General features: G+C 47.6%; 1 protein-coding gene across 1 annotated transcript; it reads left to right on the forward strand.

Moving 5' to 3' along the window:
* The first annotated feature begins 3,636 nt into the window (after positions 1-3,636).
* On the forward strand, positions 3,637-16,802 carry TEKTL1 (tektin like 1). Its single transcript, XM_065536600.2, has 6 exons — positions 3,637-4,269; positions 7,191-7,295; positions 13,978-14,176; positions 14,877-15,235; positions 15,336-15,449; positions 16,395-16,802. Exons 1-6 carry the CDS (start codon positions 3,700-3,702, stop codon positions 16,641-16,643), a joined length of 1,596 nt encoding a protein of 531 aa, XP_065392672.1. The 5' UTR covers positions 3,637-3,699; the 3' UTR covers positions 16,644-16,802.
* Positions 16,803-17,183: the final 381 nt, after the last annotated feature.

Raw genomic sequence — 17,183 nt, forward strand, 5'->3', positions numbered from 1 at the left:
TCTCTTGCTAGTGGCCCTAAAGAACATAATGGTGGGTCTCCAGCATGGCTGGTGTAGGAGTCGCTGGTTGCCCATCTTATTCCCCCCGCCCCATTACTGAATGATCCCTTAGTTACAAACCCAGGGTCATTCATTCTTTCTTGACGGTCGCGCCTCTCATTCACTCAATACGAAAATATTTGGACAGGCACGGTGGCTCATGCCTGTAATCCCAGCACACTGGTAGGCCGAGGCAGGAGAATTGCTTAAGCTCAGGAGTTCAAGACCAGTCAGGGAAACATAGCAAGACTCTGTCTCTACAAAAAAAAAAAAAATTAAAAAATAAGCCGTGCATAGTGGCACATGCCCATAGTCCTAGCTACCTGGGAGGCTGAGAGTGGGAGGACCCCTTGAGTCCAGGAGGTTGAGGCTGCAGTGAGCCATGATCTTGCTACTGCACTTCAGCCTGGGTGACAGAGTGTGACCCTGTCTGAAAAAATAAAATAAAATAAAAATAAAACATTTATTGATTCTTCCACTTATATATTCATCTAATAAATACTTACTGAGTGCTTGTCGTGAGCCACTATCTGTGCTGGGTGCTCGGTGGTGGAATACAATGGTAAATAAGAGAGGCAAAATCAATGCCCTCATGAAGTTCACAGGCGAAAAACAAATGTCCATCACTGGTCAGATGGATAAACAAAGTTATGATATATAAATGCAATGGAATATGATTCAGCCATGAAAAGGAAGGAAGCACTGATCCATGCTACAACATGGACAAATCTTGAAACCACGATGCTGAGTGAGAGAAGCCAGATACAAAAGGCCATATAGTGTGAGATTCCATTGACATGAAATGTCCAGAACAGGCAAATCTATAGAGACAGGGAGCAGATGAGTGGTTACCAGGAACCGAGGGGACAGGGGAATGAGAGTGAGCACTCGTGGGGATGAGATTTTATTTGGGGGTTGGTGAAGTGTTTTAGAACTAGATACAAGTGGTGTCTATATATATATATATATATATATATATATATATATATTTATAATATATATTATATATTAATTATATATAATATAAATATATATTTATATTATATATTTATACCTTATATATATTTTATTTATATGTTATATATATTTATGTTATAATTTATTTATGTTATATATATTTTATAAATATAATTTTTTATAAATAAAATATATATTTATATGTTATTTATAAATATAATTTTTTATAAATAAAATATATATTTATATGTTATTTATAAATATAAAATATATATTTATATGTTATATATAAAATATAACATATTTTATATATAACATATAAATATATATTTATTATATAATATATATTTATAATAGATATATTATATATTATATAAAATATATATTGTATATTTTATATATTATATATAATTAATACACTATATATTTTATATAACATATAATAATATATAATTATATATGTTACATATAATATATAAAATATATTATATATCATATATATTTATATATTATATAATTATATATAATATATATTTATATATTATATATATCTTATATATTTATATATTTTATATATATTATATTTAGGTATACCTTATATTAAATTTATATATATTATATATATACATAATATATATTTATATATTATATATGCTATCTAGAGAGATCACATAGATATGCTATCTAGAGAGCATATATATCACATAGATATGCTGTCTAGATAGCATATATATATCAATACAAATGCCCTATATATAGCATGTCTGTCACATAGATATGCTATCCAAATATCATATATATCACAGATGTCTACATATATCACATATATGCCATCTAGAGAGCATATATATCACATAGATATGCTATCTAGACGGCATATATATAGCATATCTATACCAAATACATATGCTCTATGTATAGTATATATATCATATAGATATGCTATCTAAATAGCATATATATCACATAGATATCTAGATATCCATAAATATCACATATATGCTATCTAGATAACATACACATCACATAGATATCCTAACTAGATAGCATATGTATAGCTTATATGTCACATGCATGTGCTGTATATATAGCAGACACATATCACATATATATGCCGTGGAATACTTAGCCATAAAAAACAGTGAAATCATGTCTTCCGCAGCAACATGGATGGAACTAGAGACCATTATCCTAAGTGAAATGGCCGAGAAATAGAAAGTCAAAAAAACTCATGTTCTCACTTCTAAGTGGAAGCTAAACCATGGGTACACATGGACAAGCAGAGTGGAAAACAGATATTGGAGGCTCCCATAGGTAGGAGGGTGAGAAGGGGGTGAGGGATACAGTACTACCTATTGGCTACAATGTACACTATTTGGGTGATGGATACACTAAAAGCCCAGTCTTCAACACTATGAAATATATCCACGTAACAAAACTGCACTTGTACCCCAAATCTATAAAAATAAAAAAAATTTTAAGGCTCTTAATTCTTCTAGGGCAAGTGGGAGATGCCCAAAAGTTATAAAGCAAACCAACAAATGAATAAGATAATTTCAGAGAGCGGTGAGTGCTGTGAAGACACAAAAGAAAATGTAAGACTAGGCTGGGAGCGGTGGCTCTCGCCTGTAATGCCAGCACTTTGGGAGGCCAAAGTAGGAGAATCACGAGGTCAGGAGTTTGAGACCAGCCTGGTCAACATGGTGAAATCCTGTCCCCACTAAAAAAAAAAAAAAAAAAAAAAAAAAATTAGCTGGGCATGGTGGTGGGTGCCTGTAAGCCCAGCTACTCAGGAGGCTGAGGCAGGAGAATCTCTTGAACCTGAGAGGTGAAGACTGCAGTGAGCCCAGATCACACCACTGCACTCCAGCCCAGGTGACAGTGCAAGATTCCGTCTCAAAAAAAAGAAAAAAGAAAGGAAAGGAAGGAAGCAAAGAAGGAAGGAAGGAAGGAAGGAAGGAAGGAAGGAAGGAAGGAAGGAAGGAAGGAAGGAAGGAAGGAAGGAAGGAAGGAAGGAAGGAAGGAAGGAAGGAAAGGAGGGAGGGAGGGAGGGAGGGAGGGAGGGAGGAAGGGGACAGGAGAGGAGAGGAGAGGAGAGGAGAGGAGAGGAGAGGAGAGGAGAGGTAAGACTAAAAGAGCTACTTTTGGGTAGTCAAGAACACCAAGAACCCAGCCAGCAGAAAGCTGAAGACTGCAAAGTGGCCAGCCATGGGAGAATTCTACCAGTGGGAACAGCAAGTCCCAAGCTTCCAAGTGGGAAAGCGCTTACGACATCCTGAAGCTGAAAGACAGGCCATGTGCTGGAAGGTAACAGCGAGAGGAATGCCTGGTGAGAAGCATGGCCCTTCTTCCATGCTTACCGACATGTGACAGAGTGTGACCTGGACAGCTGGAAGGGCTTAGGACATCCTAAAGCTGGAAGAAGGGCCACGTTGCTGGAAACAACGGCGAGAGGGACGCCAGACCGGCTCTTTCTCAAGGAGTCAGGATGCCAACGCACTTAGGCCAAGTTCCAAAGCAAAGATTCCATCCTACTCCTCCCCCCCACCTCTGGAATTCCACCTTCCTTGTTGCGCCCATCGCTATGGTGACGGGCGCTCTCAGTACACTCTCTCCACAGGCCAGGAAAGAGTTGTGTGTCTTTGGGGTCCCTTCTGATCCGCCTGGGGGTCCCCAGCCAGGCCGAGGGACCAAGCAGGGACCATGCGCGTGTTGGCACCCCCGGTAGAGCGCAGCCAGGACACACGCATTGGGGCCCCAGCATGGCGCGAGGCAGCTCAGGCCCTGTCGAGAACCGCGCACATACTGACGGATCGCTGCGGGCAGGAGGCGGTGACCATGTGGCAGCCCAAGGACAGCGTGCTGGACCCGAACTTGGCGCACCACCTCGGCCGCGCCGCCTACATCCAGCCCTGGCGCTTCCGCGTGGAGATGCTCAAAGGCGGCGGCACCGTGGAGAAGCCGCCGCCAGGCGAGGGCGTCACGCTGTGGAAGGGCAAGATGAAGCCGCCCGCCTGGTACGCCCGCCTGCCGCTACCATTGCACCGCAAAGCGCGCGCCCTGCAGACCACCGAGGTGGTGCACGCGCACGCGCGTGGAGCGCGCCTCACCGCCGCCCGCCTCGGCCGCGCGCAGCACCAGATTAACGGGCGGGTGCGACAGCTGCTGCGCCAGCGCGAGGTCACCGACCACAGGCTCAGCGAAGTGCGCAAGGGCCTGCTTATTAACCAGCAGAGTGTCAAGCTGCGGGGCTACAGGCCCAAGTCTGAGAAGGTGGGACCCTCCTCCCCGCCCCCAACCCCAGCCTAATTGCAAAGACTGAGGCCTTCGTTATGCAGTGTTCAGCCCCGGAAAAATCCTTTCCATACTTTCGGAGGGCGAGGCTGATGGATCACCTGAGGTCAGCAGTTCGGGACCAGCCTGACCAACATGACGAAACCCCCGTCTCTACTAAAAATACAAAATTAGCCGGGCCTACTGGCGCATGCCTGTAATCTCAGCTACTTGGGAGGCTGAGGCAGGAGAATCACTTGAACCCGGGAGGCAGAGGTTGCAGTGAGCCGAGATCACGCCATTGCACTCTAGCCTGGGCAACAAGAGCAAAACTCCATCTCAAAAAAATTTTTTTAAAAAAATCTTTCCATAGAGAGAACACCCAACTCTGGTGAATAAGGGCAAAGAAGTTGAGGGCCAGGTGCAGTAGCTGACGCCTGTATTCCCAGCAGTTTGGGAGGCCTAGGTGGGAGGACTGCTTGAGGCCAGGCCTTCCAGGTTGCAGTGAACTACGACGGCACCACTGTACTCCAGCCTGGGTGACAAGTGAGAACTTGTCTCTACCAAAAAATTTGAAAAGTTAGCTGGGGGTGGTGGTGCACACCTGTAATCCCAGCATTTTGGGAGGCCACGGCAGGAGGATCACTTGAGTCCAGGAGTTGGAGACCAGCCTGAGCAACATAGTGAGACCCTGTCTCTACAAAAAAAAAAAAAAAAAAAATTTAATGACCCAGCGTGGTGGCATGCATTTATGGTCCCAGCTACCTGGAGGCTGAGGCAGGAGGATTGCTTGAGCCCAAGAGTTTGAGGCTGCAGTAAGCTATAATCAGACCAACTGCAATCCAGCCTGGACAACACAGTGAGATCCCATCTCTCAAAAAATTGGAGGAAAATTAGCCAGGTGTGGTAGTTTGTGCTTGTAATCCCAGCACTTCAGGAGGTCAAGGCAGGAGGATTGCTTGAGGCCAGAAGTTTGAGGTCAGCCTGGACAACACGGCAAGACCCTGTCTGCACCAAAGCTTAAAAAAAAAAATAGCCAGGCATGGTGATGCATGCCTCTAGTCCCAGCTACTTGGGAGGCTGAGGCAGGAGGATTGTTTGAGCTCAGGAGTTCAAGGCTGTAGTGAAATATGATAGGGCCACTACACTTCAGCCTGGGAGATAGTGAGACTCAAAAACAAACAAACAAAAAAAAGGTGATGGAGACAGGCCCAGGACGAGATGCCTGAGCCCCCATGACCCAAAGAGTGAGCCCTGTCCAAGGAGATGAGATCCTCAGCTTCCCTGCCCCAGAGGAGAAAATTATCCAAATCTCCCAGCCAGGAAGAGAGGGTGCAGCCCCTGATTCAGACTCCACGAAAATCCCCCCAAAAAGTAAAACCCACAGCCCTCAGTCCAAGCATAAAATCATCCACCCAGATCCCAGGCTCAGAGGGTAAGACCCTTCCATAGGTGTGAGACCCTCAGTGCCCCAGTCCTAGTGAAAACACTCTTCCGGCCGGGCGCGGTGGCTCAAGCCTGTAATCCCAGCACTTTGGGAGGCCGAGACGGGTGGATCACGAGGTCAAGAGATCGAGACCATCCTGGCTAACACAATGAAACCCCGTCTCCACTAAAAATACAAAAAAATTAGCCGGGCGTGGTGGCGGCGCCTGTAGTCCCAGCTACTCGGGAGGCTGAGGCAGGAGAATGGCGGGAACCCGGGAGGCGGAGCTTGCAGTGAGCCGAGATCGCGCCACTGCACTCCAGCCTGGGCGACAGAGCGAGACTCCGCCTCAAAAAAAAAAAAAAAAAAGAAAACACTCTTCCAACTCCCAGCTGAGGAGAGCAGCTGATACCCTGGTCCCAACCCAGGTGAAACTCTCCCTAGAATGTGAAATAAAACCCAACTCCCCTGGCTTCAGGAAGTGAAAATCCCTGCCCCCAGACCTCATCTGTGGTGAAAGGAAGAAGTCCTCCCTGCAGATAGAGACTTCAGACTCCCAACCCTCACGCCCGAAGGTTGAGGCCCCATCCAGAGAGAAAGAATGAGACCTCTAGTACCAGTCCCGGTGAATCTTCCCCTTAAAGTGAAACCTCAAATCCCCACCCCAAAAGGTACAAAAATTCCAGCCTCCCGGGGGAGAGATGGGACCCCACCCACAGAATGGGATTCCTACCTTCAGCCCCCAGATCCAAATATTAAGACTCCAAAAAGGTAAGCCCTCATCATCCCTATGATATGATCCCTCCACCTGTAGCCAGGGAGAGGAGATAAGACCATCACTGAGGAAGGGGTGCCCAGCTCCCAGTCTCAGGGGGTGAGAACAACCCTCCCCCAAGTTGAGACACCTTCATCTCAGCCCCCTGGGCTCCTATCTGTAAAAGAGAGAAGCCCCCAATCTCAAGCTCCAGACAGCAAGACCCTCCAAGTAGCCAGGCGCGGTGGCTCACGCCTGTAATCCCAGCACTCTGGAAGGCCGAGGCGGGCGGATCACGAGGTCAGGAGATCGAGACCATCCTGGCTAACACAGTGAAACCCCGTCTCTACTAAAAAATACAAAAAATTAGCCGGGCGCGGTGGCAGGTGCCTGTAGTCCCAGCTAACCGGGAGGCTGAAGCAGGAGAATGGCGTGAACCCGGGAGGTGGAGCTTGCAGTGAGCCGAGATGGCGCCACTGCGCTCCAGCCTGGGCGACAGAGCGAGACTCCGTCTCAAAAAAAAAAAACAAAAAAAAAAACAAAACCCAAATGAGAGAGCCCACTGAAAAAATCAAACCTTCTCAAATAGGGAGACACCTCACCCAAAGGATGGGAGTACCCCCAACTTCATCCTTCAAACTCAGAGTTTATGAGGCTGGCAAACCTTCTACCACCCTGGAAAGAGAAATCTCTTCCCAGCCCTTTCCCAAGGATGTGAGGGATTCTTTCCTTGTTTTCTAGATCCCTGACAAAGCTGACAGTATGCTTACATGGGAGAAAGAGGAGCTGAAAAGCATGAAGAGGAAAATGGAGAAAGATATGGAAAAATCAGAGGTCCTACTCAAGGTTAGGGGTGCCTGAGGACAACTTACAGGGGCTGGAGGGGGATCCCTGTCTGCCTAATGGACAAATCGCTCTGACCTGGGGACTGTCACAATAGCAATTCCTTCAAGCCACACTGACCAGATATTCATTGCATTTCACTTTGTGAAATGGAAAAAGTGAGGCCATGGGAGATGAAGTTGGGTCTCAGAATAACCATGAACACCCACTCTGTACCAAACCCTGTGCAGTCATTGAATCCACTCGTTAAGACTGTCCTGTGAAGCAGAAACTATGATTTCCTCATTAGAGATGGGAAAATTGAGACTCAGAGAGAGACGACCTCACCTAATAAGCAAAGCCATCAATGGCAGCGCTGTGGTTTCAGCCCAGGTGACTGGAGTCTAGATCTTTGCACTCTAACACGTGCTCCAGCTTCAGCGAGACTTGATCTCTCGCTGCATCCTTTGCGCTTGCAACGAGAACTTCTTCATGAGGGTGCAAATGAAGGGGAAAGAGCAGCCAGACTTCGGGGGCCTTTGGGACCTATTAGGGATTGCTGGCAACTTGTGTGCTTTCAACTCATCCATTTGATAAATACTAATCTAGTACCTGCTTCCCAGACACTGAGCTTGGCATCATAGATAAATTGGTGACTGAGAAAGAACTAGCCTGGCCCTTGAAGAGTTAACATTCTAGAGGCATTCAAAGAAAAGACAGGCTGGAGACTTGTTTTATTTCCTATTGTGAGATTGAACTGTCAAGTCTTTTACTGCTGTTGAACTTTCCTTGCTTTTATACAGAGAGCTCCGCAGCTAGACTACATTTAAACAAGCATTGGACCTTGAAGGCAGATACAGAACTAAATTATATTTCACGTAGCAAAGTTCAGTAAGGTTGTGTTGACTGGGGAGTGGGGAGAAGGGGAGAAGAAGGGACAGGCTGGGAGACGAGGGTGTGGACGAGGCAGGGGACTCAGGAGCTGGTGAAACGCTGTCCGCGGTGCTGAACTTGAGTAGGGCATATCTTCTGGCTGCTGTCATATTCCTTTAAATCTAATGATTCCTGAAATATCCTTCCAGGAAGTCGGAGGCAGAGAAGGGAGAAGCCCCTGAGGATGGACGTGGGAGCAAAGGGCTATAAAGAGGGAAGCGGATCATGCCCATAATCCCAGTACTTTGGGAGGCAAAGGCAGGAGGATTGCTTCTTGAGGTCAGAAGTTCAAGACCAGCCTGGGCACCATAGCAAAGCCTCATCTCTATTTTAAAATAAAATAAAACTAGCCAGGCACAGTTGTACTTGCCTGCAGTCCCTGTTCAGGAGGCTGAGGGAGGAGGATTGCTTGAGTCCAGGAGTTCAAGGCTGCAGTGAGCCATGATCATACCTCTGCACTCCAGCCTGGGTGATAGAGGAAGACCCTGTCTCTGAAAGAGAGAGAGAGAGGTGGGAAAGGACAGATGTAGATAGAAACAGAGACAGGCTGCTTGGCAGGATCTGGTCTGAATATTGCTGGAGAAAAATACCACCAATCAGATTTGTTTCAATTTAAAATCATGAAGTCAAACTTCAAATTGGCACTCAAACCTTTCCCACAGACCTCGCCTTAAGTCTCTAGAAGACTTGCTGACCTGCTGGGCAAGTGATTTCATACCTTCTCTTCCTTCAGTTCTCTCTCTCTGTGCCTTCCTTGCTCTACAGTGATTTTAATGAAAACCACCAAAGGGAACCTCTCTCATTTTTCCTCTGTCAATCCTATAATTCCACCCTTCCACCCTTCTGCATCATCATCATTTCCTTCTCTCTTGGCCCATTGTCACCAATGAACAAAAGGAGAGTTATTCTTTAATGGGTACAGATCTGTTTGGGAAGATGAAAAAGTTCTGGAGATGGATTGCAATCCAGCCTGGAAGACAGAGCAAGAGTCTATATAAATGAATGAAGGAAGGAGGGAAGGAACAGAACAAGTAAAATTAATCTCCAAATCAGCTTATTGGAGATGATGGTTGCACAACAGTACGAATACACTTAATGCCACTAAACTGTACACTAAACAAGGTTAAAATGGCAACATGTTATATCTATTTTACTACAATAGAAAGCCCACCTCTCTTGATCTACATGCCCCTCTAGATACCCATTTCTCTAGTCCACTGCATCTTATCTGCGTATGTCAACTTGCTCATGTTGACTCCAGGCAGGCTCCTCAGCTAAACTGCATTTGAACAAGCATTGGACCTTGAAGACAGATTCAGTACTAAATTATATTTCACGTAGCAAAGTTCAGCAAGGATGTGTTGACTGGAGGGTGGGAAGGAGTGGAGAAGAAGGGACAGGCTGAGGGTCAAGGCTTTGTCTGTGGACGAGGTAGAAGACTCAGGGGCTGGTGGAACGCTGTCCGTGGTGCTGAACTGCACCGTGGCCCTTTTTTTTTTTGAGTCGGAGTCTTGCTCTATTGCCCAGGCTGGAGTGCAGTGGCGTGGCGTGATCTCAGCTCACTGCAATCACCGCCTCCTGGGTTCAAGCAATTCTCCTGCCTCAGCCTCCCGAGTAGCTGGGATTATAGGTGCCTGCCACCACACCCGGCTAATTTTTGTATTTTTAGTAGAGACGGGGTTTCACCATGTTGGCCAGGTTGGTCTCAAACTCCTGACCTCATGATCCTCCTGCCTCGGCCTCCCAAAGTGCTAGGATTACAGGCGTGAGCCACTGCGCCCGGCCTGGACAGCTGTCTTGCTGGTCACTGTATTTTCATCAACTGACACATCGCCTGGCATCAGTAGGGGTTGAATTAATGGTTGAGTTCATGAACAAAAGACTTTTTAAGTCCACTTTTTAACCCAATCAATAAATCCCAAAGATATCACATTCAGAGACAGAAGCTGGACATAAAGTATACACCCTATAGGATTCCATTTATGTGAAGTTTTAGATTCAGCAAGAGTTTTCTTTAAGGTACAGTTAGTAAATGCTTTCTGCCTTGTGTACTGTGTTGTTTCTGCCCCAACTACTCACCTTGGCCAGTGTGCCATGAAAACAACCAGAAATGATATCCACACGAATGGGCATGGCTGTGTTTCAATAAAATTTTACTTACAAAAACAGGTCACCCATCCATAGGATGGAAATTTATCAACTCCTTAAGAACAGGCAAAACTCGGCTGGGCGCAGTGGCTCACATCTGTTATCCCAGCACTTTGGGAGGCCCAAGCGGGGAGAGTTGCTTGAGGCCAGGAGTTTGAGGTTAGGAATTTGAGGCCAGCTTGCACAACATAGCAAGATATCATCTCTACAAAAATGTTTAAAAAATAACTGGGCATGGTTAGCATGCACCTGTAGTCCTAGCTATTTAGGAGGCTGAGCTGAGAGGATCTCTTGAGCCCAGGAGTTTGAGGCCACAGTGAGCCAGGATCATGCCACTGCAATCCAGCCCGGGAGACAGAGCCAGATTCTGTACAAATGAATGAAGAAAGGAAGGACTAGAACAGGTAAAACTAATCTCCAAGTCATCTTACTGGAGGTGGTCAGGGAGGGAGAGAGGAAAGGGGAGCCAGAAAAATGTATGGCATGATGGAAATATTGTATATCTTGATGGAGAGTGTTTATAAGGCTGTATACATGTGCAAATGACTTGTTTTGATGTAACTCTCAAATAATTGCAAATATCAAAGGAATATGATATGTTTCGTTTTATTGTGGAGGAAGTAAGATTTCAATGGCAGGATGCTGTCCAGATGAGATACAGCCTGGTGGGAGGGGGGAACTTGGAGAATAGCAGTCTCTTAATATTGATAAAGAGCAGAGGAAGGGAGACTTCAAGGCTAGAGGTGGGGATGAAATGAGTGCCAGTTGAGAATCAAGGGGGTGACACAGGAAGATCAAGATGTGGGTAGAGTGAGTGCCAGCTCTCCATGTTACAGTGGGGAAATGCATGAGACAGGCTGCTTTCTCAGGGTGCCAGAACAGAGCCAGGCACAGAAACCAAGCAATTGACACCCAGCACAGGGAAGCTGTTGCTGTCTCTTACCGCTCCCCTCACCCCAACCCCAAAGAGTCACTGAAGGCTTCTGAACTGGGTAAGGAGGTAGGAGATGTCTGAGCTCCAACTTGGAAATTGCTTCTTCCCAAGAACAACAACAAGAGCTGGCAAGAGGCCGGGTGTGGTGGCTCACACCTGTAATTCCAATACTTTGGGATGCTGAGGCAGGAGGATCACTTGAGCCCAGGAGTTCAAGACCAGCCTGAGCAACATAGCAAGACCCTGTCTCAAAATAAAAGAACAGGAAAGGGTCAAGAATGAAGTGACGAAGGAAACCAATTTCTCAGAACCAATCCATATCCCAGCACTTTGGGAGGCCGAGGGGGGTGGATCACCTGAGGTCAGAAGTTTGAGACCAGCCTGGCCAACATAGCAAAACCCTGTCTCTACTAAAAAGTACAAAAATTAGCTGGGTATCATGGCACATGCCTGTAATCCTAGCTACTCATGAGGCCGAAGCAAGAGAATCCTTTGAACCCGGGAGGTGGAGGTTGCTGTGAGCCAAGATCGTACCATTGCATGATCTGTCTGGAAATGAGCAGACTCACTTTTACCTGGTTATTATGCACAGTGCCATAAACAGAAGACAACTTCGTGAATAAAAGTCAAGAATTTCTCTAGCTGGCACAGCAGCTCATGCCTGTAATTCCAGCACTTTGAGAGCTAAAGGTGAGTAGATCGCTTGAGCCCAGGAGTTTGAGACCAGCCTGGACAACATAGTATGTAAGACCTTATGTCTACAAAATTTTTTAAAAAAAATTAGCCAGTGTGGTGGCATGTGTCTGTGTCCCAGCTACTTGGGAAGCTGAGGTGGGAGGATCACTTGAGCACAGGATGTCCAGACTGCTGTGAGCTGTGATCACGCCACTGCACTCTAGCCTGGGAGACTGAGTGAGACCCTATCTGAAAATATACACATATTACTTTCCTGGATTACCTGACATCCAAGTGAACACCCAGCACCTGGGAAAAATGTAAGCAGAATTGCCTGACCTTTGACTCATATTTCCATGTTCCCATACCTTAACACACCTTCCCTTCTCTAAAAGCCACATTTAAGGGAATATCTATCAGCACCACCCACTCATCTATGTGTTTATCTGTAATGGCTATTGAGGAAACTGTACTGTTCATGATTGTTTTTGTTTTTGTTTTTAGACAGTGTCTCACGCCCAGGCTAGAGTGCACTGGTGCAATCATGGCTTACTGCAGCCTCAATCTCCTGGGCTCAGGTGATCCTCCCACCTCAGCCTCCTGAGTAGCTGGGATTACAGATGTGAATCACCACACCTGGCTAATTTTTTGCATTTTTTGTAGAGGTGGAGTTTCACCATGTGACCCAGGCTGGTCTCGAACTCCTGGGCTTAAGCGGTCCTCCCACCTTGGCCTCCCAAAGTGCTGGAATTACAGGCATGATCCACCGCACCCAGCCTGAATGCAGTAGTATCTTCACAGTATATTCATAGGTCAAAACATCAAGTTGTACACCTTAAATAAATATAATTTTTATTTGTCAATTATACCTCAATAAAGCTGGGAAAATTAAGTGGAAAAGAATACATTTTAAGTGAACTTACTACAAAAAAAAGATAAGTATGTGAGAAAATGGATAAGTTAATTAGCTTGATACAATCCTTCCACATTGCATACACAAATCAAAGTATCACATTGCATGCCATAAATATATACAATTATTATTCAATTAAAAACAAAAATTTAAGTAAAAATAATAAAGTAAACCTTGAGGGGTGGTGTGATGTGAGTCAAAGGAGGAAAAAAATCTTTTTTCATAAGACATAGGCATGTCTCTCCTAAAAAAGATTTCATGAAAGAAAATATTTATCCGGAACATTGGGGGAATGAATTAAATTAAAAAATAGTTCCAGGCCAGGCACAGTGGTTCACACCTGTAATCCTAAAACTTCGGGAGGCTGAGGCAGGAGGATTGTTTGAGCCTAGGAGTTTGAGACCAGCCTAGGCAACGTAGTGAGACCCTGCTTTTACAAAAATAAAAATAAAAAATACAAATTAGCTGTCTCAGGAGGCTGAAGCAAGAGGATCACTTGAGCCCAGGAGATTGAGGCTGCAGTGAGCTATGACTGAACCACTGCACTACCACCTGTGCAACAGAGTAAGACTGTGTCTCAAAAGGATATACACACACACACATATACACACACACACACACACACACATATATATCTATAAGTAAAAGCCTTTACCAGTATCAAAAATATTAGGCACACTGCCTCACGCCTGTAATTCCAAAACTTTGGAAGGTCAACGCAGGAGGATAGCTTGAAGTCAGGAGTTCAAGACTAGCCTGGACAACATAGCCAGACCCTTTCTCTGCAAAAAGTTTTAAAACTAGCAGGGCATGGTGCTTTACTCCTGTAGTCCCAGCTACTCAGGAGGGTTAGGCAGGAGGATCTCTTGAGCCCAGGATGTTGAGGTTTTAGTGAGCTATGGTGGCACCACTGCATTCCAGCCTGGATGACAGAGCAAGATTTTGTCTCTTAAAAGAAAAAATGAGAGGGTCAGTTTCTGTTTAGAGGTAGAAATGCTTTACAGCCTATAAGCCTCAAGCCTGCAGCAGAGAAATCACTTTCATCCACTTCCCTCAACCTCCCAGTTCTCACTCTGCCTTCTCCTCCTCCCTTCTCCACCCAGACCCTGGCCTCCTGCCGAGACACCCTGAACTTCTGCTTCAAGGAGCGGCTGCAAGCCGTGGACCTCATGAACCAGCCTCTGGACAAGGTTCTAGAGCAGGCCGGACGCCACTCATGGGTGAACCTCTCCCGGGCCCCCACCCCACGCACGCAGGGTCAGAAAACGCCTCCTCCAGACCCTGTGGGCACTTATACCCCAGGTAGGAGTCCACTGTACTGGGTCGTATTGGTGCCCACCCAGATCTCCTTGACTGTCAGTGCAGCCCCTCATCCACTTGGCTGTCCCTTTCCTGGGAAATAGCCCTAGAGCCAATGGGAGGACTGAAAGCCTATCTTGCTAAGCACACATTGTTACTCAATTTTCCCCCTGTGCTCTCCTGCTCACACTCACTGAGGACTCAGTCATTCACAGGCTCTGCTCCTTTTTTTTTTTTTTTTTTTTTTGAGATAGAGTCATGCTCTGTCACCCAGGCTGGAGTGCAATCACCCAATCTCAACTCACTGCAACCTCCGCCTCCCAGGTTCGAGCGATTCTCCTGCCTTGGCCTCCTGAGTAGCTGGGATTACAGAGGCCCGCCACCACGCCTGGCTAATTTTTGTATTTTTAGTAGAGGCGGGGGTTTCACCATGTTGGCCAGGCTGGTCTTGAACTCCTGACCTCAAGTGATCTGCCCGCCTCGGCCTTCCAAAGTTCTGGGATTACAGGTCACGGGCTCTGCTTCTAAGGAAACCAACCCAAGACGCTACTTACACTATCCCCCGCGCCCCTTGGGCTTTCACCCAGTCCCTCAATAAAACCCCCTAGCCCAAGGGCCCACCACCACCTGAGAATAGAGAGAGGGACAGGGACTCTGGGAACAGAGGGCTTGGCGCCCCCAAGCGCGTCCTGGGCTTTTACAGAGTGCGCCTTGGCGCTAAATGAAGCCAAGCGGTTGTTGGTCGAGTCCAAGGACACCTTGGTGGAAATGGCAAAGAACGTGGTGGACGTCCAGGAGCAACAGCTGCAGATAAGCGACCGCGTGTGCGCCTCGCTGGCGCAGAAGGCGAGCGAGACCTTGGAGCTGAAGGTGAGCGCATTACCTGCGGCTGCGGGCAAGGACGGGACAGGGGAGGAGAAGGGGACTGGGAACCAGCGTTATCCCCCTGCGCTTCCCTGCCCCCAGGAAAGATTAACTATGACGTTAGGACTGATGAGGGGAACTATCCACCGGTGTACGAAATACAACCAAGAGATGTACACCACCCACGGTCTCATCAAGGTACGGTTCGGGGTGAGAGCCTTCGGAGGTGGAGGCAGGGGTGCCGGTGGGTGGAGACTGCGTTTCAATGCTCTTGCACATCGCACCCGCACCCCACCAGGGTCCTCTGTCGAAAGTTTACCTGGAGACTGGAGAAAAGCTGGACAGACCCCTGGTTCGCATGTACCAGAGACACGTGGGCACCCAACTCCCTGAGGCTGCGCGCCTCGCGCAGGTAAACCCCCTCCCCGATACCCCTGTAGGCGCAGCTGCGCCAATGGTAAGGCTCCTTCCTCAAGCACATCTGGACCAGGTATGATTCCCCGCTCACCCAAGTCGGCCTGTCCTTCAACTCCTGCCACGAAGTGGGGAGGGGAGGGGGCTTCAGTACCCACACGTGGCTCAAATAAGTCCCCTCAACCCCTGTCCTCCCCTCTCACACACACCCTCACTGTCCCACTCTGGCCTGTCTCTCTAACCTGTAAAATGAGGAGCACGTCAGCACTCACTTCAGATAGTGGTGGTGAGAACAGATGGGTTCAGGCATGAAAGGCGTGTAGCATGGCACCTCCATAGAATACCCTTAAAGCAGCCGAGCTGTTGTTGTTGTTATTACTATTATTATTATTGAGACAGAGTCTCACTCTGTCGTCCAGGCTGGAGTGCAGTGGTGCAATCTTTGCTCACAGCAGCCTTCCTCTCCTGGGTTCAAGCCATTCTTCTGCCCCAGCCTCCCTAGTAGCTGGGGCTTACAGGTGTGTGCCACCACACCCAGCTAATTTTTGTATTCTTAGTAGAGACAGAGTTCTGCTATGTTGGCCAGGCTGGTCTTGAACTCCTGACCTCAGGTGATCTGCCCGCCTCAGCCTCCCAAAGTGCTGGGATTACAGGTGTGAGCCACCGCGTCCGGCCCTGAGCTGTTATTATTAAGCCCACTTCCTAAGGAGGCTCCTTCCTACACATCTTGACTAGATGCATTCCCCTCCCTTAGCCTGCCAGCCTGCCCTGTCACGGTTTTTTGTTTTGTTTTTGTTTTTTCAGGCGCACCTGGCCCACCCAGCTGTGTTCCCCTCCTCAGCTGTGTTCCTTACACACACACCTGGCGCAGGGGTGCCTGCCCACCCCAGGTAGCTGCCTGCCTTCTGCTCTGGCTCACGGGTCTGCCCTGCTCCCTCTCCAGGGCACCGACAAGCTGCAGCGCCACATCACGCACCTGGAAAAGAACCTGGACGAGCTGCTCGCCACGCACAAGAACCTCACCTGGGGCCTCAACTGCAAAACCATCGGACATGAGGTGGACGGCAGCGTGGTGCGCCTGCGCCTGCGCCAGCGGCAACCGCACGTGTGCTACGAGCAGGCGCAGCGCCTGGTTAATGACTGGGACCCGCGCACGCCGCCGCCGCGCAGCAAGAGCAGCACCGACCCCTAGTGACCCCAGCGTCCCCCGCCCCAGCTGGCTGGTTGGATACTGGCTGGGACCTCAGAGAGCAGACATAGCCCCATGGGGCCCTCTCTCTCCCCTGATGCACCCTCCCTCCAAGTGCCTTCTAGGAGAATTATAATTAAAAATAACAATAATTATCATGTATTAGGCACCTACTGTATGTCAACCACTTACCCTAGGACACGTTATAGCAGCATATCCTGGTAGTTAACAGAATGGATTTGGGTGCCAGATGGCTGGGATTTAAATCCCACCTTCTCAGTTTCAAGCTATGTGGCCTTGGGCAAGTCACTGTCCCTCTCTGGCCTTGGTCTCTCCAATCTGTAAAATGAGGAGCATGACAGCACCCACTTCAAATGGTGGTTGTAGGCGGGGCGCGGTGGCTCACGCCTGTAATCCCAGCACTTTGGAAGGCCGAAGCAGGCAGATCACCTGAGGTCAGGAGTTCGAGACCAGCCTGGCTAACATCTCTACTAACAATACAAAAATTAGCCCGGCCTGATGGTGTGCACGTGGAATCCCAGC

Source organism: Macaca fascicularis, chromosome 19 (genome assembly GCF_037993035.2).
Source record: "Macaca fascicularis isolate 582-1 chromosome 19, T2T-MFA8v1.1".
NCBI classification, from domain to species: domain Eukaryota; kingdom Metazoa; phylum Chordata; class Mammalia; order Primates; family Cercopithecidae; genus Macaca; species Macaca fascicularis.